Raw genomic sequence first — 23,138 nt, 5'->3', positions numbered from 1 at the left:
GCATCACCAAGAAAGAGGCGATTTCGGTACCTGTGCCAGGAAATGCGACCAAAGACATTCAAAAGCAATCATAGCAGAGGTGTTCTTCCTGACGTGGCTAAAAATGGTTGCCATACTTCTGGCGCTCCGCAGTAGAACGTAACCCTCTAGGCCTCAGCCTTGCTTTGTTTTAAAAGAGCGCCCTTTTAACTGGGTAAAGGCCATTGGCTTCATTGAAAGCCTGGGGGATTCTCTGCGTCTGATCAAATTGTTGCCATTATTTTGCGTGGGTTGCGATTAAAACTGAATACGCTCAAGATTCTTCTCTGGCAAATATTTTTTTTTTTTGCGGCGTTGCCAAGCAAACTTTGCACAACATATGCCCGTTCGCCATGTCAGTGCTATGGCGGTGTCGGCCGCCCAGTCAAGCGGGAAACGGTGAGAACCCGGCGTTGATGAGGAGGTCCGGGCCAGCCAAGGCTGACCCGAAAGGCGTGCCGAGCCTTTCTTTCCTTTGGCTGACCGCGCGCGAAATGACGGCCCCTCGGGTTCTCAACGCGTTCCGCTTGCGGCTCTCCGGTTCCCGGCCGGGCGCGCCAACCGGGTCCCGGACGCCAAGCCTGAAACCGAATATTGCACACCCCACCTTCTACCACAAAGCTCTGGCATCTCTATGGCGCAATTTCCGCTTCCAAAAGAGCTGGGCTCACTGGAAGAACCCCCCGCAACCAAACGCCGCCACGGCACGGGCGGACGGCCCGTGACAACGATCTGCCTCTGCTCCGGCCGCGTCCGGCCCGCTCCTTCTTCCAGTTGTCGACTTTTTTGGCACCGCAGCAATCCGCAAAAACAAAGCCCAAAAACCCTTCGCCGGCAGGGGCGGGGCGCGGAAAGCCTCGGAGCGGGCGGCTGCCTCCGTTGACCGCTGTCGCTTGGATCCCCTCGTCATTTCCAGACCAGCTGGCCTTTACCTTCCCAGCGCCCCGTTGCGTTGGCGGAAACCGGCTCGCACCCCAACGGCCGTTTTGGTGGCCCCATTTTTCTTAACAATGCTTGGCTGTCGTATGGGTGCGGAGGAAAACGAAACAAAAAAAGCACATCTTGAAAAAATATAGTCGTTTTGCGATCTGCGGGCCATCGCCCCCGTTCTTCAATCCTATGTCGCGCCACCCTTGCTGTTATAGTATGGTTGGTTTCCATTCACGGCGTAAGAGCACGACGCTTGGTTGACGCGTGTGGTGGTGTGTGGGCGCCGCGAGCGCACGCTTTTCCCTTCTACCTTCCGTATCCTAACCGTTGCTTTCCCTGATTGAACACAAATGCTATAGGGGCCTTAGTTGGCCGCGTTTCTTTCCCCTCAAATTCCAACAAGCCGTCTTGGACGCCCCTTTTACCGTAATTAGTGCAAAAACGTGAGTATTCGTGAGTTCATAAACGAATTCTTTTGATGCCTGACAGCAGTCCACACCTCTACACACACAGACTATATATATATATATATGTGTAGATATGCATATGTATATATGTATGTATGTGTACGGTGCGTTTTTTCATATGAGTGAAGTATTGGAAAATAGATAATTTCGCCCAAAGTATGCAAACCCCCCCCAAAAAAAATCATCTTCACGCATCAGGCACCAAGAACCCTCAAATAAATAAAAAAACAGACGGTGCGCCGTGTGCCGGGGAGTTGCCCCCTCATGCAGGCAGCAATCGCCTACGTGACCCCCAAAACAGCACGACCCGCTCTTGTTCCCATTTACTCCTGTTGGGGGTGCGGCCCGTTTCAACAGGCTCTCAGAGATGAGAGAGCGGAGGGAGGCCCTCGTCTTGCATGGGGCACCGCTGGAGCTTATCAAATGCCTTCTTCACGTCCTTGTTCTCGTACAGCACGCCGTACACCTCGTGAGCGACGGGGAGCCGCACCCTCATCTTTTTCGCCAGCTGCTCCAGCGACTCCGCGGTGGCAACGCCCTCGGCGACGGCCTTGGAGGTGCGGCGAATCTCCGCCATGGTCATTCCCTGGCTCAGCTTCTTGCCGACAGTGAAGTTGCGCGAGAGCTCCGAAGAGCAGGTGAGAAGAAGGTCGCCGAGGCCCGCAAGCCCGAACACCGCCTCGCCGGTGCCGCCGAGCGCCAGCGTCAAATTGCGGATTTCCAGCAGCCCGCGTGTGATGAGGGCGGCGCGGGCGTTGCAATCCGTGCCGAGGCCCTTGATCGCACCTGACGCGATGGCCAGCACGTTCTTCACCGCGCTCGCCACCTCGCAGCCAACGATGTCAGTCGAGGCCCAGCAGCGGAAGGTGCCATCGGCNGTCGTAATGATGCGCTGCACCCTGCGGGCCATGTTGATGTCTGTTGCAGCCGTGCAGACGTGGGTGTGCATGCCCTTCGCCACCTCCAGTGCGAAGGAGGGCCCGGCGAGCACCGAGATGGGGTAGCCGGGGAGGAAGTCTGCAAGAATCTGCGCAGGGAACTGCAGCGAGGAGCGCTCGATGCCCTTGCTGCAGACAACAATCGGCACCCGACGCTCCACGATGTGGCGGCGAATCAAGTCGCTGTTCTTCTTCAGGTATCCGCGGAGGAATTGCGTGGGGATGGCGAGGAGGAGGATGTCCGCATTCGCAATGCATGCCATGGTGTCGGCGGTGTACGTCACGTTCGACGGCAACGGCACACCCTTCAGGAAAAGCACGTTCTCCCGCTTTTCATTGATCATCTGCGCCTCCTTTGCGTCAAGATGCCACACAGACACCGTCTCCGCCTTCTTGGCGAGGACGGTTGCCATCGCGGTGCCGAATGCACCGCTGCCCACCATGGCCGCGTGCTTCACGTACTGGACGTCAGCGATCATCGTGAACTTTATTTCGTTGACTTTTTGGTTAGTTGTAATGTTTTCACTTCTCTGCGAGAGGATTGCCAACAGACCACGAACAGGGGCAGAAACACAGCAAATACTCCCCAAACATACAAGCACCCAAACAGAAACCCCAACACGAGGGATGAGACACAAGGCATAGTTTTCATTGATGGTATCAGGGGGGGCGGCAGCGAACCTCTTTCCTTCTCTCTCTCGCCTAAAGGACTGTAAAGGGGACCTCCCCGCAAGCCAATGATGCTCCCTCCCTCCCACTTAGCTCCTTCACACCCTGCCTCTCTCTTTTCGTCTTCGAATACATGCGTGGACATGGCGGGGTGTGTGCGGAGCGGAGTGCGTCGCGGGACACGAGGCTGTTTAGCCTTATGATCACCCGGTTGTGGGGAGAGGCGGCATTGGGTGCTGGAAGGAGGAAGGCCGTGCGGACACGGAGTGGAAAGCGGCACGGTGACGTCCGGCTGGTGATGTGGGACCGCCAGAGACCGTCGCGAAGACAACCAGAAACATGAACAACAAGCACGTCATCCTGGTTGCCCTCCCGTTTCCTCTCTCACCTTCGTTCTTCCTCCCCCCACTGCACGGACCTTGCCGTTCTGGCCACACCATTTACAGTCCACAACGTGAGAGAGTGACGTTTGTGATGATAAACGTTATAGCATTGCAGCGAGAACGAATGGAGTGCTGCACCTAGTGCAGTCAGTCATGTATATATATATATATATATATAGCTCTGCACACATCACGAACAAAAATAAAGAAAACAGTAAGTTGCCATCGAATACATGGACAAACAGCCCCATACTCTGTTGGGTTTTATTCACTCATCCGCTCTCTTCGTACTATTTATTAGTGTTGCCTACGATTTCTTTATGGCCGGACGTGCATTCTCATAATGTTTTCTTTTCTTGGGTTTTGTTTGTGCTGGACGTAGAGGGTACCGAGTTTACTAGCGGCCTTGAGGTGTGCCCCTTCACTAGAAAAGGCCCCACCCACGACTGCGGTGGACTGGCGTCCTCAACAGCAGCCAAAACGGGAGAAGCAGGGGATAAGGCTTTATTTACTTTGGGCTGAAGCACGGGTGGTGGCGCGTCCACTTGTAGCGGGTGGTGTCTTTCTTTGTGATGCAGGTGCTGATAGGGCCCTGAGCGTGGGTCGTCCGTGTTGTTCGCCGTCACATGCGCCTGTGACGTGTGCGTTACGGCACCAATTAAAACAGGGCCATCGTCACTGGGCGGCTTAGGTGGCGGTACAGGCGGGATGACGCGTGATCCCTCTGGTGTGCTTCCATCGGAACTCAAGTTCTCGTACAGTTTCGCTTTGCCATCATCAATGTTTGCGGTCTTCTCAAGGGTGACCGGCGCGTCGGTATACATTTGCTCATTCACCTTCATGCCCGTATCGAGATCTGCACCGTACATAGTGCGGTCGTTGATATTGATGCGCACCTGACTATTGAGAGACTTGGGCGGCAACACAACGGGTGGCGGCGGCGGCGGTGGTGGCGGCGGCGGATGAAACGAGCCTGGGCGTCGGACAAAGCGGTCGTTTGCGCGAGGTGGAAGGTACACCGCCGTATCCACCACTGCCACTGCTGACCGGCGCTTGTACATGCACACACGCCAAATCAGCACGATCAGCAGCACGAGCAGGATGAAGAGGAATATCACGCCCACGATAAGTAGGGCGGTCCACTTGTCCACACCACCAGTGCTTGGTTTGTAGTTCAGCACATCGTTGGTAAGTATCTGCCACCGTGTCTGTTGGTCACTCGGCGCGAAGCACAGATAAAAGGGATCTTCCCGCGCCGCCACTTCAAGACGCACGCTCCTGGGGGCTCCGTTCACAGGCGCTACCGATGCCTCGCTCTCAACACCGGCGGTGCAGTTCTGTGACGAGCGCACACCATACTTGTGGTCAAGGCTAAGCCCCGAGCCAGTCAGCACAATTGACACACGGTTACCGCTCCCCCCGCCCATGTTCAGGGAAGTCACGTAGACAAGCGTTCCAGTTGCGTGGGCGACGTCTCGTTGGAGCGGAACAAACGTCACGCGCAAGCCGAAGACCTGATCAGAGGACGCCCCAGGTACACTCGAATCTGCGATCGGAGGTGCCGCAGCACGAATAATGAGGGACGTTCCCCACGTGCTGTTGCTCATCGGCTGAGTGCTTCCGCCCGCCTCCATTGTCACGTGGAAGTCCCCTGACACACCATTCACCGGCCGACCCTCCGCGTGGAGGCTCAGCGTGCATGTGAAGGGCTCTACGGGTGTAAACCACAGCACCGAGGCGGAATTCGCTGAAACGCACGAAATGGTGGTGTCACCCGGTTGTGGTTCACCAATTACCATGAAACGTGAAGGACTTCCCCTCATGGGGACGTATACATTACTGCCATCACCCGATGGCACGGAGCCGAGGACGGACACAGTGCGTGATAACGCCGGTGACCCCACGTTGAAGATGTATTCACCGTTTAGGCTCTCCGGGTAGTCACCGATTGGGACTGCTGTGTTGGAAGTACTGTCATCGTCTGTTTCGCGGAATATCTGCAAATATTTTGGCATGGCGACGATACTCCATTCGACACCGTTGATCACACGCTTTCCCTGTGCGTGGCAAGTCAAATTTGCGCCTACCCGCACCATCGTGGGCGATGGTAGACCGGCCGAGGTAGACTCGCAGCTCAACGTGCTGCCCGGCTGGGGCTGTGAGCCAATGCGGACAATCACAGGCGAGTTTGCTACCGGCCAGCTCTCAGACGGTGGTGCCGTGGTCGTCACAATGGAGACGAACTGAATTATCGGCTGGTCGTGCGGGGGAACCACAGTGAATGTGTAGAATGGGAAACCACCACTGGTACCACCAGGCACCACCGGTGTGCTCGTTCCAGCGTTGATCTGCACGTTGTACTCCGTCGGTGCCGTGGGCGATGTGACCTGGATGATGCACGTAATATTCACACTTGTATCGCTCGCACCAGATCCCAACAGAGAGCGCTCAATGATACCGACTGGTTGGCACGAAACTCTTGACACTGGCTGCGGCGTGCTGGCAGCAGCCACCGTAATGGTGGGTGACTCCACGACAAACGTCACCCCACCACGGAAAGTGAAGTTCGCCTCCATGATGTATTCTCCCGCCGTCGATATCGTAGCTGTGAGGAAGTAGAAGATGCTATAGTTCTTATGTGTGTAAATGGAGCCACCAGATAGGAGCTCGTCCACGTTGCTACCGTCTGTCCGCTTCAAATGCATCACGACGGTAGCAAACTCATCCGAGGTTGGCTGTCCTTCTCCGTCCACGAGAGTCAAAACAGGCTGCGGTGAACACGCCGTTAATGCTGTGCATTGTGGTATCCCGCTGAAAACTGCAGTGGTGGCGGTGCGCAGACTGACCTCCACGCTGCCCGCCAGCTTCATCGGAATTGCATCCACTTTCATGTAGCATACTGCATGCGTTCCCAACTCTGTTGGCAGCGTTGTGTAGAGACTGGTAATTCCATCATCGCTGGCTCCTGACATTGCCGAGTATACTCCACCTGTGCATATGTCGGCATTTCCTCCGGTTCCTTCTCCGATGTTAACAAGTGCAGCCAGATCGGTTTCACGAAGTCCTTCACCGGTGAATTCTATGTGCAGCGGCGTGTTCATCAGCGCTACCGAGACAACTCTAAAACTCATCACGGTCGGACTGACATCGAAGGAGTTGGGTGTGATGAGCAACATTGGCCCCGGTGAGACAGCGGCCTTGAAGCACAGTACATATTTTCCCGTCTCGAGGAATTGAAGCCGCCGCACCATGGAGCTAAGGCCATATCCATCACTGGAGCTCTCTGAAGGCACCTGTGGAGTGTAGGCGGCGTTGTTGCAGATGTCTTCAGGAATATTTGCCGCATTGGGAACTCCAACAGCCGTGAGCTGATCCTCTTGCGACAGACCACGGCCATGTAAAATAACAGAGGTGGCCACACCAACTGTTGGCGGGACACTAAACGTGGCGGAGTTAACCTCCGTCAGGCGTACCACCGGCCCCCCACGAGATGCGGGTGGGAAAATCGTCGGCATCGTCTCCCCTTGTGCGGCGTAGCAGAGCGCATACACCCCCGTCACATTCAACCGTGCTGTCCACACATCAGTCTGGCTTGTGTTGCGCTCAAGTACGATGCGCCCATCACTGGTCATGGGCTGCATGCATGCCCATGCATAGTCCCTCATGGTGGGTGTGTCGGTGCTGGCAGAAACAGGCGCCAACCAAAGATTTTCTCCCTCTGTTGGCTCTGCGGCGCCAGATGGCCGTAACAGTGTCAATTCCATCAAATCTGTCGTGTAGATAGTCGCGGGCGTCATGGACCAGCCGCTCGGGTTTGGTGGTGACACCACCACGGTGTCAACTGTCCGAGCGCACTCTCGCGACGACCCCACCGCACAACTTCCCACACGGTTGGAGTAGCAGATGTAAAACGTTCCTGCCTGCGCCACAGCCGTCGTTACGACGGCATCTGTTGGCGTGGCTTGGAGATCCACAAACGCGTCATCGGTGGGACTTGGTGCACTCTGGCCAACACATTTGTCTGGATCCGCCACGAGCACCACGTAGTCGTCGGGCGTTGGTGTGACACTGAGATTGAATTGGAATATTTGCATCGCAGTCGCGGTGAGGGGAGTGCCCAACGGAGGAGGCGATCCCGCTATCACCCCCACTGTAGACGCTCCAACGATTGTAATCACACTGTTCGCGTAGTAACACAACGAGAGTGCCGTCTCCGTATTCGCTGGGTGCCCTAAACGCAGATTTGCAACACCATTTTGAACTAAAGCGACACCATTCGGAAATGTATCCGTCGACGGATTTGGCACCTCGTAGTACGGGAAGTCATTGCATAACACTGTACTGTAGAAGACGAAGGCCCCCTCCACAGGCGGTGCTGACGACTCGATGGTCCACGTGGTCATCTCACCATCCCACAGAACGTTCCCCTTGGACGATGTCGCAGCAGACGGGTCTGCTGCGCCCAGCACCATGGCGTCCCCCAGCATTGTGTGGTACTGCCCACCGTTGAGTTTGTAGCACACCCAGTAGGAACCTGATGCACTTGGGGGAGAGCGCACAACCTGTACAGCGTGTGTACCGTTGGCCACCAACGCGTAGTACATCACATCTGCCGCTGACGCCTGCACCTGGCACGCCTCATCTGTCTGTGGGCTCGTCGATGCTATGAGCTTCACTTCATCGCTCTTGCCACCCTGATTTGCCAAAAGTCCGGCACCTTGGAACACTAAGCTAATCAGCTGATTTGCACGCAGAGACGCTGCGGCGGGCCACGTACTGTGATCAGAGGGATTCGCGCCAATCACAACAATGTCAAAACCCCAGATAATGACACTGTCACCTTTCCAGTAACACAATGTATGATTCCCGCGTGTCCCTGCTGCCAGTTGGAAGGGCAGGTATGGAGGCAGAGTGTCAGTGCGTGAGGGAGAGGTTACAATGACGTCCGTGCTTGGCGATGGTGCAAGACATGACACAATGCCAGTGTATAGTGCTATTCTATCATCCCTCGACATACTCGAGGACTCGTTAGCAGAAGTAAAGTTGAGTGTGAAGAGCTCACCTTCCAAGGGGCTCTCGGGTGTCTGCACCACAGCTTCAGGGTCACGTGAGAGGATGTTGAGGTCTCCGTATACCAACGTCCATACTCCGTCCTCTGCGAGGCGGTAACACACGCTGTATGTCCCCGTAGTGGTAGTGCTTATGGTCAAAATAGACCGCGTGCTTGTGGCATTCACCACACCCCATCCATTGGCTGTGCCCGGAATAGGATTCCCAGTGATGGGTGCATACGACACCATATCGCTGGGTGGCACAGACGCCTCACTACAGGAATCGGCCTGGGCGATGATCTTCGCGCTGTCCTGTGCACTGAGCCCTGTGCCACTGAATTCAATGAAGTTCTGCTGCATCACCCGTGGGGCGCCGTTGAGCACGGTGAAGCTGGTGGGGTTTGCTGGTTGGAGTGTGACGAGATTATTCGGGATCTCCGACCACGATCCACTGTCTAATTTGTAGCACACACGGAGCCGGGACGACGATGACGCACTGGGTTCCTGTGCGGCGAAGAAGAGGCCATTCATCGATGTGGCACTTGGTGTGCCTTCAACGACCCCACCGTCAGTGTCCGAAAGAATCCAACAGTTAGACAAGCCTGGCTGTGCTGCGCCGCGATCACTTCCAGGCGAAAGCGGTACAGCCTCGTCATCCTCCTCGTTGCGAGCAAACGAGAGACTGATCAGCTGACCTCTACGTGGGGCAGAGGGGTTGATGCCCCAGGTCGCTGGGTTATACCCACCTATGCGAAGTGGCGCACCGACATCTTCGACGCTGCAGCCCATTGACCTGTAGCACACGACTTCCTGACCGCCTTGGGTGGGATCGAACGAGCCGAGCGTCTGCGTTGAGTTACCGTATACACCGCTTCCTGCAGCGTTAGCCACGTAGCAGCGTCCCTCCCTGTATGCAACGGAAGGGCTAAGGAACAGCGCGGTCGCCACATCAAAAGCACCATTGTATGGAGGTCCAGGTACATACGGTTGGGGCGGCACCGCCTCATACGGCACCAACGATCCGTCTTCTTGTGGGTCGCTGTTACTTGCCAGGAATGTCATTAATACACGTTGCCCTGCAGTCACACGATCTTGTATCAGCGCCGATGCGATCAGACGTGCGCTGATGCCAAACTCAGAAACAGAGGGACGTGAGGCATCAAGGGGCACGGCGAATTGGTTGCCAGCAGCATCCCCGTAACACAGACGCAAGGAGGTGCTTCCACTGCCCAATAGAGCCGGCGGAACGACATAATTGGCTGTATCCGTGTTGACAGATGTCCCTTCAGTGGTCTGCGTCGCGTCTCCAACTGTTATGCTTGTAGCGACAGTTTTGGTACCATCAGCGTAGATACACTGGTCTGTCCCTGCCACAAAGCGGAATCGGTCGGACGAAGTGAATCTAAAACCAGTGCGATGCGCTGTTGCGACGCTGAGGGTCTGCCCAAGACGCAGGCACCCCGTTATACTGCCTGATGGTGACGGCTCTGTAAAGGTAAGTCTCAGACACATTGGGCTCCAGTTGGCCACTGTGCTATTCACTCCACCAAAACGGTAGCACACCTTGAACACCCCTGCTGTTGGGGCAAAGGCCACAACTGACGTGTTCCCCACGTTGGTGATGCTAACTCCAGAGAGGAAGACAGCCGCGGTGTCGTTAAAGCACGGCGAGGTCTGAAGCACCACCCGCACTGAATCATTGGAACCGTACAGGTCATTGGTGTCTTCTGCTGAAATAATGGTGCCTCGGACGTATTGCATCGCCCTCATACTCGTATCATCACCATTACCGGGGCTCGTTGTTGGCGGATCCTGCACACAACTCGTCACAGCTGAAGACAAGACAGTAATCCTGGGGAGCACTGGTGCCCACGTCCCGCGGTCCAGCTTGTAACACATGTACCGCGTGCCCTGGCCTTCTGCAGCGTTAAAGGTTGCGTAGACATAGGACGAGCGTGTCGTGTTGCTTGCCCCAATTACCAGCGCAGGGTTTGTCGTGAACGAGGTGTCCTCCAGCTCAAAGAGATCCAGTACATCTTCCGCTGGCACTCCTTCAATCGTTGACTCGACACAATCACTCGGTGACGAGACAAATGTGATGCGGTCGCCCACCCCAACCACGTCATCTGCTTGACTAGAAGCGTGCGTGAAGGTTAGGCGAAGCGTTTGCATGGCACGAATGAGGTTTGCGTCGCTAGGGAACGTCGAAAGCCGCAGGTATGGACGAAATACCAACGTGTTACTTGAATTAGCCGGATTTATCGTCCCAACACGCGCATATTCGTTCGACAGACCCGGCATGAGAGCACACACAATCAGTGTCGAAGCACCTAACGTGTATTCATGCTTGAATGCGTACACGTGCGTCGTCGGCGTCGAATTTGTCATTGAGCCACCCACAACAGGGAACGCCTCCTCATCACTGCAGATGGTGAGTGCATCGACGTATTCGACGAACTTTACACTCTCAGGGGGATAGGAAGTCATGGAGTCGTCGAGGGTGAGGGCCAGTTGCACCGACTGCCCCACATACGTTGGGTTCGGCATAGGCGTGAAGTAGAGAGGTGAGGCTGCAACAGTTGACACAAAGCACTCCCCTGTCTGTGCGTTTATTTGCCCGCACGTACACACTGGCCGCGCGACGCCATTGTGTGTGTAGCAAATGAGATATCTCTCCGCCACCATCGACACCGGCCACTCCACACCGTAGAGAACGGTGGTGTCGTTGCTCTGCAGCAGCCGTGCTCGTCCCTCAACAAAGTCAGGGACATAACCGCTGCCACAATCCGACGCAGTCGTACCGAAGAAGGAGACGCGCCAGCTGTCTGCGTCGACCTCGACACCGCTACGCTTGCGGAACGTCACGTTCTGCTCCATTCCCACACGCACATTTCCCTCCTCCAGGCACTCCACCTCGCCTGGCAAAATCTGCAGGGAGTCCGACAGCAGCGCTGCGGTGGCACCACGCAGGCGGTAGCAAAGGTTAAAAGTGCCAACGATAACAGACGTCGTCGCCTGCGTGCGCACCCTCTTCGCACTCGACGCATCCACATCCAACGCAAAGACAATGCACTGCGGACATGCTTCTGGTGCAATACCACACGACTGTGTGGGTGGCGCCGCCCACACAAGGTCACCCGTGGCATTCAACTTCCCACCATTGTCGTCAAAGACAAGCACAAACGGATCAAAGAATGTTGGCCGCACGCCATCCGCGACCTCCCACGTCTGTGGCGCCATCGGCTGTACTGCAACGGCGCCGCCTGTCTGGAGAGATCCACCAACAACACCCCACACACTCTCCGTCGCGCTGTAGTAGCACACCTTATACGAGCCACTTGTGTTAAAGCTGCGGTACTTAAGTGCGTCCGTACTGTCCACGAGTGTGACCCTGGACGTCATGGCTGTCGCATTCACCACCACAACTGAAATTTCGCTGGGAAATCCCGTAAGTGGCGTTGCCGATTCGCACGGCTCCTCAACTGTTGGAAGCGAGATGCGCACTTTATCATCGGCGGTCGGTGGGATGACCAGCTGGAATGTGAGCTGCACCTTTTGGCCCACGCGCGGCGGATTCGGGAACGGCCGCATCGACGACGGGTTTGGGCCATCTACATACACGTCACCAGCGGAGCCGCTTGCAGTGGGCGCGACATCAGCCCACAAAGAGTCCTGCTTCTGCACGCAAACACGCGCAGCTCCAGGTGTCTGCCATGTCGGCACGTCGAGCAAAGATGCACTTACAATTCGGAGCAGCGGCTCCTGAACATTGTCGCTGGTGAAGTTGTGGCACCACGACTCCTCACTGGTGTCTGTCGCGGCAATCACTGCAGCGTTTGCGATTCTCTCGTCGGCGCTGCCAGCGAGATCTATCTGCACACGCTGCCCTGCACGCGCCACACCAATCGCCGGGCGCAGTGTTACATTGGTGGGAATAGGGGCCCTGAGCGACAGAGGTGTTCCTACCTCGCTCCACACATCCCCACGCTGGTAGCACACATGAGCTGTTACATCTGCGTCATTTACGAACTGCACAACGAGCGTGACCGAGGCCCCTTCGGCAGGAGTGTTTTCCGTCGCAGCGAGACCACTTACGCGCCGCACAAAAGCAGAAGAAGCTGGCGGCCGTGTTGTGGCCTCCGCACATGGCCCTTCAGTGAACACAACATCGTCGGCGGTGGGATCGAGGCCAGTGCCGGTGAATGTGATGGTGATGTACTCACGTTGTAGTTCATTGCCTAGAACCGCACTTGTTGCGTAACCGCTCGGGTTGGGCACACCAAGGGCTAATTCCTGTGGCACTTCAGCAACGGTGGCCCCTACACGCACGTAACACACCACGACAGACTCCGCCGTGAGACCTGGCGGGAGGCTGAAAGCGTAGGAGGGGTAAGCAGGTCCCATTGGCCATACTGACACTGACGTGTTATCGTCACACGCGCGGTTTGTTGCTAGTGTGTCACCAGCATATGAAACAATAAATGCTGTGTCACCCTCCGCCGCATCTTGGAATGCCATTGTAATATCTATCGTGCCACTTGCAACGTCCCTTGGTGTTGTGGTATAGTTAGCCGGATCCGCGGCACCCATTGTGAGGGCGCTGGACGGGAACGGCACCATGACGTACTCCTGCTGCCCACTCTCGCGGTAGCACAGGGCGTAGGAGATGGGGAAGGACGTCGGCGGCCACGCGCCAGGGCCGAGTGAGGGGACGTGACCGAGCCATGTGCCGTTGGTCTCAGTGACAGCTGTCACGGCGGCAGGACCTGCAAGAATACCAGTCCCGTTCATTGTATCGGTGTCCCAACAAAGACGTGTTGCAGCCACAAGCATTGCCCAATCCTCCAAGCTAGGCGCACGCAATGCCTTACTCGTACTTCTGGTGCTGGCATAATCGGTCAAGTTAAACATCAGCCGCTGCCCCTGTAGGGTCGGATCGGGCGTCACTACGATGGCAGCGGGCGAGTTAGAAACAGGGCGGATGGGTTCCGCGCCAACCTGCGCGAAGCCGCTGCCGGACACGCGGTAACACACCGCATAGGGGGCATCATCTTCCATACCAATGCGCAGCGACATGACCGCACCACCCTCTGTTGCACTTATGCGCGGCACACCATACGGAAGCGACGCCTCCGTGCCGTCGAAGCAGCTGCAGCCGGCACACGCAATAATTGCCTCATCCCCTTCTGTGCTGGAGAAGGCGTCGTCATCAAATGTGACTACTGTCGCTCGCCCTTCCATCGGTGTGTTGCTTGTCGCATAGCTCGTTGGACCACCAGCTTGCACCACCAATGCGTCTTCCATCTGCGCGTAACCGTAGCTGTTGGCGACACGGTAGCACACACTGTAGGGACCTGGCACTACACCGCTACCAACAAGCGTCAGATTGAAACTGCTCCACTCACCGTCCGGCGCCACGCTGTGAAACGCCCCACGCGCCACCGCAAGGCTCTCGTCACAATACACACCCTCGTTGACAATCATGACACGGTCGCTGGCGGTCAGTCCAGTACCGAGGAAGGTCATCAGCGGACGCGTGCCAATGCGAGGGGTGAAGCTGGTGTTGTAGCTTGTTGGGTTACGGGCGCCCACGTAGTATACCGCTAGCCGCACCAGCGGATGATCGGCGCGGCGGTAGCACACCGCCAGCGCCACGTCTGTTCCTAGCTGGCTGCTGAATCCCAATTCCAACAGCGTGTTGTTCCGGAACGTCGTGGTGTACACCGCGGCAGGGAGCGGCGTCGGCGAGAGCCTCTCGCCACACCGCTCGTTGCAACGCTGCGAGGCATCCACGACATGCACTTCGTCTTCTTCCGCAAGCTGCGTACCGTAGATGAATATTGTAAAGGCTTCGGTATCTGGCGTGATGAACGGGGGTTGCGTCACGACGCGTACAGGGTCCTGTGGCGTCACGGCAAGCACCGACGGCGGCACAACGCGGGCAATGGCATCTCCAGCAAGGCGGAAGCAGAGCGTGTAGTTCGTTGTTGTATACCCATACGGCAACGTCGAGACCCACAACGCCACGTCGTTTCCAGGCGGCGTATCCAACACGGGGTGGATGACATCCGCCGCGGTGACCGACTCCGCCGACCCGCACGCCACATTTGGCGGCAGAAGCAGGAACTCGTCTTCCTCAGAGAAGGACAGTTTCGGGTAGCTGGCGCTGGGGAACGTGAAGTTGAACCCCACCGTCTCCAAGTAGGAGGGGGCGACAGGGCACAAATCAGCGTTGGTGGGAAGTGCGGGGTAGATGGAGAACGTCAACGGCGCAGCGTCGGCGCCTGTCACGATAGCGTAGTTTGATGTATCCGTGGCCTTCCGGTAGCACATGTAGTAATCGCCCAAAAACGCGTCTGTAGTTCCAACCACCACGGTAACAGTTGTGCTGCTGGCGTTGCTCAAGTTGGCGTTGGGACTCAGCGTCACGTCCGCAAAAGATCCTTGTGGATCATCGCATGGGTGCCCTGTTGCCCCTTGTGTGACGGGTACAATGCGCACCCTATCGTCGACGCCAAAGCCTTCACTGCTGCTAGGAAACGTCACCGACACGTTGTTGCCAACGAAGGTGTATGATGGGGTAAAGCTGCACGGGTCACAGGCAGCCACGGTGAAGATCTGACTGTGTGCGATAAAGGGATCCGACTCTGATTCATAGGCGCCTAGGTACAGTTGGTACTCACCTCCCTGAGGCAGTGCAACTTCGAAGGTATTATCACTGCTGCTCACCTCGTAGTACACTGGCTCCACGTACGGTGGGTCCAGTGTGCATGCCTCCTGCGGTGCGAGTGCGAATCTCAAGTAACGTACCCTTATCGCCGTGTCACTGCTTGTGAAGGTTAGTGTAAACGGTTCGTACGGCCGTGGCGATGCCGGTGAAGCTGTGGGGCCACCAAAAGGACTAGTGCGGAACACGACAGGCTCATAGAGATAGGTCGGGGGTGGCAACCTCAGTGGAACCTCAGCCCATGTGCCATTTGCAAGTAGGTAGCATACTGTCACACTTGTTGCACCAACAGCGCACACTTGGTAGACTGCGACCGTGTTGTTGCTTTCACTGTCCACGCGCGCAATGGCTCCAATGTCATTGCTTACTGCCGCTGCCTCTGAACAGTCAAACACCACCTCACCAGCACCACGGTCCACAAGTTTGATGCTGTCTTCGGCGCCAAGTAGACCGGTGGTGGCGTCATCAATGATGGTTAGGCGATCCACTTCTGTGGCGTACGCAGGACTGGGCTGCAGCAGGTACGCAACAGGGTGCGGTGTCCCAACGGTGAAGTTGTGAAGGTCCGATACCCACACCCATGTGTTTTCCACGCGGCTGCTCTGATAGCAAAGCACAAAACGACCTGTTGCGTTGACGCGTGGCGTGTATTGAGCATGTGCGGTAGACAAAGCAATCACGTTGCTGCCTACCTCCCCATTCGTCTCCTCTGCATCAGCGTTCGCCGCCGACGCGGTACACGCGCCATCATATGATGTTCCACCTTCCTCTTGGTTGGTAACATCGACAATCTTGACGTGATCGGCGCTGCTTAGCGCGTTACCGAGAATCGTGACGACAAGCTGCTGTCCCATGTACGCAGGGGATGGCGCCACCACGTAACTCTGCGCCCCGGTAAGTCCAACAGAGAAGACAAAGCCACCCTCTGCGTTCGGCACCGGAAAGGACGATACCTGGCCCTCTACGTTGAAGCACACGTAGAAGTAGCCCTTCACCATGATGCTGGGCTCCACCGTCGCGTACGTAGTGTTTGTGGGTGTAAAAGTGTTAAAAGAGGTTGTGCCACCACCGGAAGGGGGTTGGCCGTTCACACAATTCGGTATGATATTGTCTGCCACCACATCTTCATCCGCCACGAACAGCTGTGCCCTGTTTTCTGTCACTGTAGAGTTAAATATAGGATCTAGGGCCCTGAAAGCCATTGTAAAGCCTTCACCAACAGTGATAACGTCCGGCACAATGTACGCGGTAGGTGACGGGTTCAGCACTCCAAGCGGGGCGATATGCACCGAGGCAGTGTTCGTGGAATTACCTTCCAACTGCAGGCACAGCTGGAAGTCTCCGGCACTTGGGAACGGGTATTGTGTGCGACTTGTTTCTAATAACACCTGCAATGTGGTGTTCAGCAGTACAGCTGCTTCCACCGCCTCGCTCGCTCTTGGACGGTAGCAGTCATCTATGAAATCGCTCGCGTTGCTTAAAGTGAAGAACAGCTGGACGAAGCTCGCCGCGGTGTAGCCGGTGCCATATGTAGGGGTCACTTCAATCGATGGCACCCATGCCCGTGGTGATGTTGGCACTGTGGTGTATGCCGTGATCGGAGCGGCCGTCACCGTGATGGTAGCAGGGGCATCCAAATCCCCAATGACTTCGTACGTGAAAAACGCCTCACCTTCTGTACGCCCAAACCGCCGCATGCAGACTACATAGTCCCCTGGAGCTGTACGTATAACGAGGTGCAGGTACGGCGCCATGATACCAGACGGGTTCGTCACGTTCATCGCACTGTAGTTAAAATCCTCTGGGATGATGGCTACATCATCAACAGTGAGTGATGATTCACAGTCGTTGGTCCTTGAGAAAAGCACAGCGTCTCTTGTCTCTGCTTCTGTTGAGAAGGACAGCACCGGGTTTAGCAGCACGTTCGTGTCGAACATCAAGTAGAATCGCTCCCCACTAAAGACGATAAGATCTTCATTCACGTTCTTGAAAGCGCCAGTAGGCGACTGCAAGGCAGAAATACTCAGCTGCAGGGGATCTGCTACGCGGACAGGTGCACCATTCGCTGTTGAGGTATAACAGAGAATGTACGTTCCCTCCACTGTTTCATTGGCGGAAACGCTCCACAGGGTGTTGATGTCAGTGCGCACCAGCGCACCGCTCGTGATGGTGGGTGTCTGGTCACATGCCGGCTCTACATCATCCGTCACCCGAATCAGTGAGGCACGATCGGTCGCCTGCAGGAACTCTGGCTCTTGGGCGTCGCCCAGGAAAGTAATCCTCAACGTCCTCCCTGCCTGCGGTTGCGTGGGGAAAGCGGTCCAGGTGCGGGGAATCTGCTGCATGACAGATAGACTTTGATCCAAAAAGGTTCCCCGCGGCACTGTTGCAAACGTACCACCTGTGCGTCTGTAGCACACCGTCAGCCTCGTGTCAATGAGACTCGCCGGTACCATGAGTTCTGAGACCTGCACTGTAGTGCCTTCCCCTCCCTCCACCAGAGGGTGGTCGGCAATGTAGGTGGCGTTACCGCTGCCGCAGTCGTAGAGTGTACCGTTGATGATTTGCAGCACGTCTTCCGTCCCAACACCGTCACCTCCAAGAGAGAAGGTTAAATTAAACGGTTGATTGGGGAACAGTATCGTGGGGGCCGAGGTGTACCCCACTGGGTTTACTGTAGCAACCGTGAATGCAGTACTATCATCGCTGCCACCGCGAGTAGTGACGCGAAATAGTCCAATATCCACCTCCATGCACAGTGCATAATCTCCAGCTGGAACAGCGAGACGGCCCGCGTAGTACGGCGCCGTACCCTGGCCAAGCATATTAAGCCGCACATCAAACTCGGGCGAAATTCCCGTAGCATTGTAGTAGGGCATGTAGTTGCATTCCGTGCCAGCGTCAATGAGGTCAACCAAGACAAGGTCCGACTGGGTGCCTGTGGAGAATGTCGCACCCACGATGAGCTCTTCATACTGCGTCATTACATGGTCAGCTGTGAAGTTATCGGCACTGTAAATGTAATACAGCGAAGGGGCCACAATAATGGAGGGTTGCCCCGCCGCATCCACCGCCGCAATCTCTGTGGTGGATGACTCACGTGTGTAGCAGACCGTGAAGCTCGACGTCTCTACCCCACCAGTGAAGCGCACCACACCGCGCCACTCCGTTCCGTCATTCGTCACTGTGGCGGTGCCAACTGACACGGTAACAGCCTCACCTTCGCAGGTGCCCAGCCGCACCGTCAAGACATCGGCCGCAGTCAAAGCGCGTCCAGTGACGGTGACGGTAGTGTACATACCAACTGCAAGCGGAGTTCTATCAAACGACGCCCTTGACGGGTCTGCCGGCAGCAGAGTGACATTCGGCGGTTCGTTGATTGGAACAGGTGCCCATGTGGAGCCGCTCCGCATGTAGCATAACTGCATCATGCAAGACACACCGGGTGTATCGCAGTACGTGGGATCAAAGAGGAGACCAGTACCGAAGCGCTTATCACGATTTGACGCAACCCACGTTGCAGTGGCGCCTGTGGAGTCAATCTGCAGAGGGTTGGGCTCGACACTTGGCAAGAACCAACCCGTCAGCGTGGCATTGTTATTAAGCACATCGGTTTGGAGATCGTGACATGTGAATCCGATACTCGTGAGGAGAAAAATTTGGTCGCCTGCCTCGAGCCCAGTGCCCAGAACAGTCATCGTCACGTCAGAGGCTTGGTTCACGTAAATGTTGTCGAACGATGACGAAAAGCTTGCAGGATTTGCGGCCCCAACGGTGAATGTCCCTGGAATACGGCGACTCCCTTCCACATCGATTCCATAGCAGACAGTAAATTGCCCTTGAGGCACAAATTGGTTGGGGAACGTCACAGTCGTCGTCGTTATACACCTGTCACTGGTGAAGGTGCCATTTATATCGACCCAACACGATGCCATAACACCTGGAACCAACCGTAGCGGCACACAGCCCAAGCAAGCGCTGTTGGTGCACTGCAGTTGCACTGTGAGGAACATTCCAGCAGACGGCTTCTCTGGTACAGAGGAGAAACTTACAGGATCCGCCTCACCCACCCTCAGTGGCGTGAGAGTGTAGTTTTTAGAGTACGGCAGTTCCCCATACATCCCGTCGAGACGATAACAAAGATGGTACTCACCTGGCACATTCACCACCACACGTTGCGTATACCTGACACTGCTAACGGTCGGGTCACCTATGTTCTCGGTCGTCTCGTCCGTTTCGTCGTCATTGATTTGGCTACAATCTGTTGTAATTGGAACGAGCCGCATGGCATCGGCACTGCTGAGGTCACGGCAAGCCACCTCCAGACACTCCTGCACCGCCCGTATTGTGATGGGGCGACCCACACGGTTTTCGCCACCCGTACTGGTCGCAGTGTAGTACGTTGGCTGCGCCATGCCCACACTGAGGCGGCCCATGTATGTTGGGTTGCCAGAACCTGCAACGTCATAACATACCACATACAAGGCATTGTAGCCATAGTTATCGAATCCGCTAGGGCGCGTCCACTGCGTTTCAGCAGCACTTGCCCCTGCCCTCAGTGGCGCATCGTCGTAGTCCACACGCGCTTCTGGCGGACATGTGCTACCACAGTAGCAGTTGGCCGTTGGATTCGATGCCCTGGGAAAACGGAAGAAGTAGAGAATGTCAGTTTCAGCCTGCAGCGAGGTTGTGTTCGAACTGAAGTTCAGCGTGATTGGTGCCCCTGCGCGGAATCCACCTGTTGGCACTGTTGACGTGTTCATCTCTGATGGTAGACGCTCCAAGAAAGGGATGGAACCGGCATACGTCACTCGCCGACCCGCGCTCCACAGATAACAGAAGTGCACCTCAGCTCCACTGTACATGCGCTCAGATCGGGTATATTCCGCCACCGTCTCTGTCGTGCTGGTGTTCGCCTGAATGCTCGACAATAACGCCCTTGGTGGCTCTACGCCCGCCGGCAGACACGCCCTTGCAGATACCGACATCAGCGCCGACCCCATAATGGCATACACTCTATCGCTGCTACTGTTGAGACCGGCACCGGTGAAGGTCGTGCTGAGGAACGCGTACGCCACACGCCACTGCGACGGCGTGCGACTCTGCAGCACTGGATTGGCGGCAGAACTCGTAAAAGCAAACGCGGTGGACGCGTCGTCAGTCACCTCTTTTGGAAGCACCGGAACGTATGCGTCGCCATCGCCGTGAACGCTCGCGGCACACACAATGTAGCTCGTGGCGGGGGCCCCTACGACAATGTTAGCTGCTGTTCCGCTCAAATCTGACGCAAAGTCCGCCTCATTCCACGCGAGTTCGCACGCCGGGACTCTGTTCATCTCTGTCGTGCCACAGAAGGACACGACACAGTCGTTCGTCGAGCGCACCAGCTTCACCGCCACTGCCATCCGCGACAAGGTGAGTGTCAGTCGAACCGTCTCCCTGGCAGAGGGCGCGCCATTCTGAAATGTGTAGCGCAGACTGAACGGTCTAATATACAGATCCTGCGCTGGGCAGCTCGGCGATGCAGCTGCCGCCTGCCGCGGGCGCGCCACGGTCCACTCCGTCTTTCCGCTTATTCTGTAGCATATCTTGAGGCACTGGGCGCCGGCTCCAACAACATCGTACTGATATGTTGTGCCAGCCTCCAACTCGACACCATTTGCAAGTGAGAACGTCGAGACGGGGCTACCCGTGCCGCAGGTCTCTGTATTATTCAAGATGCTCACTGTGTCATTCAGCGACAGCCCTTTCCCCACAAAAGTGAGTACGCCCTTCTGCCCAGCGTAGAGCGGGTACTGGGCGAGGGAGAAGACAGGGTTGCGCTCCCGCACCATAATGTTGCCACTCACCTGCGCGTAGTTCGCTCGCCCCGCCTTGCGGTAGCATACCTGCAGCGTCATTGCATCATTCGTGAGCGGGTCTACCACAGCCTGACAGACTGGCGAATTGCCTTCCGTTAACGTGCACGGGAATGTCGTCGCCGCAGTGGAGGCGTCACACTTCTCTGCCGATGTCAGAAATGCGTCATCCGTCCCCGAATCGAGCCCTGCACCAGTGAAGATGACAGAGAGTTCGTGCCCCACACACGGAATCTCTGGGACCACCGTAAACCCTGTCGGTTGCAGGATGCCAATGGTGAAGTCCGCTCCAGGCGCGTCGGCGGATTTGTACACCGCAGCCCAGAGACCACCGCCGCTGGCACGACGGTAACAGACGCGTCCAGATGACACCGCGTTGGCGAGGTTAGGAGCCACAAAGCTAACGTTCACCGTGTTATCATCCACCACCCTGACATCGCCCACCACCAGGTTGCTGAGTAACGCAGCCGACCCGGACGTGCAGGCGCCATCGCTGCGAATGACACGAATCCCGTCATTCTCGGACAGATCCGTGCCGGAGAGCAGCATGTACCCTTCCTCACGTACTTGTGGCGCGGACGGTGCCACGGTGTAGGTGCCAGGGTTCGCGTCCCCAAACCTCAGTACAAAAACACTCTCAGCCTCTGTCGTGGTGCTCGTCACAACCGTGTATGACATCCCCACCGTCGTGCCACACCCGACCGTCGCGTTAAGACAGTACGGGATGCAGAGCGCGTATCCACCCGCCGCAGGCAAGTACGGCACTGTGAGGCTCCCCGTCACTGACGTCGTGCCTGCGCCGAGCACATTGGTCAGCCGCACCTGACCAGCCGGAGACCTTGAGCACACCTGCGGAAGCGTGTCGAGACTGCTGCACAAATCTGCCCCATCCTGCGAGCACGGGATAAGGAAAAGGGTGCTTCGGCTGTTCACCCCGCTGTTCACGGGACGACCATCCTGCCTTGTCTCAGTCACTGTGATGTTCACCAGCCCTTGCCCACCGCTCGCCTCCGTTGGCCGCATCGTGAGACTGCTGTAGATGCTCGGCCATACCAGCACAGAGGAATTGGTGCTGCTGCCGCGCCGCACAGGGCGTGCGGTGCCATTCGTGATATAGCAGACAATATACGACGAGCCAGCAGTAAAGACGGTCCGCTTTACGGAGATGGTCGCCGTGCCGGCGAAGCCATTTATGTCTGCCGACGCCACAGTGAAGTTGTTTCCTGTCACATCACTCCCGGCGGTGTCGCACGTGGGTTTTGACGCGTCTGGAATGAAGTAGAACCAATCCCCGACACGAATTGCGGGGTCCTGGACCAAAGGGTTGCCGGCGAAACGCAGCTCCACTGTCTGATAGAGGGACAACTCCGCCACGTTCGTCGGTGCAAAGAGAAGGGCGGCCTCAGCCACATCTCCGAGGGCCGCCACAAGGAATAAGAGAAATAACACAACGGCGAACACTGTCCGCATTAATGTAGCCGGAACACTATTTCGTCTTCTCCCAATACCGCCTCCCGTGGCGGCTGCCAGACCATTTCTATGCGTCGGTACGACCCNTGTAGCCGGAACACTATTTCGTCTTCTCCCAATACCGCCTCCCGTGGCGGCTGCCAGACCATTTCTATGCGTCGGTACGACCCACTGCATGAGACCGCCTCGCTGCTGTTGTTGGTTCAGCAGCATCTCTTGTTGCTGTTGCTGCTGCGGCGCCTCGAAGGGGGTATTCGGTCACACGTCTATGTTTGATTCACGGAGCACACCGCGCGTATTTGCGTGTGTGAGTGTGTGTGTGTGTGAGCGCGAGCAAAAATGGGGAGGAGAACGACGATCTCCTCGAGGAAAGCAAAGAAAAGAGCAGAAAGTGGTAGAAATATCAACAGGCGATGCTGCGACTTCCTTGCCCCCCTTTCGCTATCTATGTGTGTAAGAGCCTTATTTGTCTGTTTTCCTTTTTCTTTTTTTCCCCTTCCCCGCTCTTCTTTATTATTCACGCGTCCCGTCCTCCTCTCAAATAAATAAAGTTTTGTTTTTCTTTTCGTTTTCTTTGCCTTTCCTTTTCTTTTTTCCCTTCCCGGTGGGGAGAAGAGAGAGAGAGAG

The 23,138-nt window shown here is 56.4% G+C and overlaps 5 protein-coding genes across 5 annotated transcripts; 3 read left to right on the top strand and 2 right to left on the bottom strand.

Annotated features, from left to right (window-relative positions):
• Window positions 1-371: 371 nt before the first annotated feature.
• On the top strand, window positions 372-743 carry DQ04_02161040 (hypothetical protein; the record flags this gene model as incomplete). The annotated part of the gene is made up of 1 exon (XM_009311588.1): window positions 372-743. The coding sequence occupies one exon, from the start codon at window positions 372-374 to the stop codon at window positions 741-743; it is 372 nt and encodes a 123-aa protein (XP_009309863.1).
• A 1,033-nt stretch (window positions 744-1,776) lies between these two features.
• Window positions 1,777-2,832, bottom strand: DQ04_02161030 (glycerol-3-phosphate dehydrogenase; the record flags this gene model as incomplete). Its single annotated transcript, XM_009311587.1, has 1 exon — window positions 1,777-2,832. The coding sequence occupies one exon, from the start codon at window positions 2,830-2,832 to the stop codon at window positions 1,777-1,779; it is 1,056 nt and encodes a 351-aa protein (XP_009309862.1).
• A 911-nt stretch (window positions 2,833-3,743) lies between these two features.
• Window positions 3,744-18,614, bottom strand: DQ04_02161020 (hemagluttinin family protein; the record flags this gene model as incomplete). The annotated part of the gene is made up of 1 exon (XM_009311586.1): window positions 3,744-18,614. One exon carries the CDS (start codon window positions 18,612-18,614, stop codon window positions 3,744-3,746), a length of 14,871 nt encoding a protein of 4,956 aa, XP_009309861.1.
• A 1,489-nt stretch (window positions 18,615-20,103) lies between these two features.
• Window positions 20,104-20,391, top strand: DQ04_02161010 (hypothetical protein; the record flags this gene model as incomplete). Its single annotated transcript, XM_009311585.1, has 1 exon — window positions 20,104-20,391. One exon carries the CDS (start codon window positions 20,104-20,106, stop codon window positions 20,389-20,391), a length of 288 nt encoding a protein of 95 aa, XP_009309860.1.
• A 48-nt stretch (window positions 20,392-20,439) lies between these two features.
• DQ04_02161000 (hypothetical protein) lies at window positions 20,440-20,646 on the top strand (the record flags this gene model as incomplete). The annotated part of the gene is made up of 1 exon (XM_009311584.1): window positions 20,440-20,646. The coding sequence occupies one exon, from the start codon at window positions 20,440-20,442 to the stop codon at window positions 20,644-20,646; it is 207 nt and encodes a 68-aa protein (XP_009309859.1).
• Window positions 20,647-23,138: the final 2,492 nt, after the last annotated feature.

This window comes from Trypanosoma grayi (assembly GCF_000691245.1).
Source record: "Trypanosoma grayi strain ANR4 Tgr_216_V1, whole genome shotgun sequence".
In the NCBI taxonomy this organism is placed as follows: Eukaryota; Euglenozoa; class Kinetoplastea; order Trypanosomatida; family Trypanosomatidae; genus Trypanosoma; species Trypanosoma grayi.
This window is presented reverse-complemented; position numbering and strand designations above follow the sequence as displayed.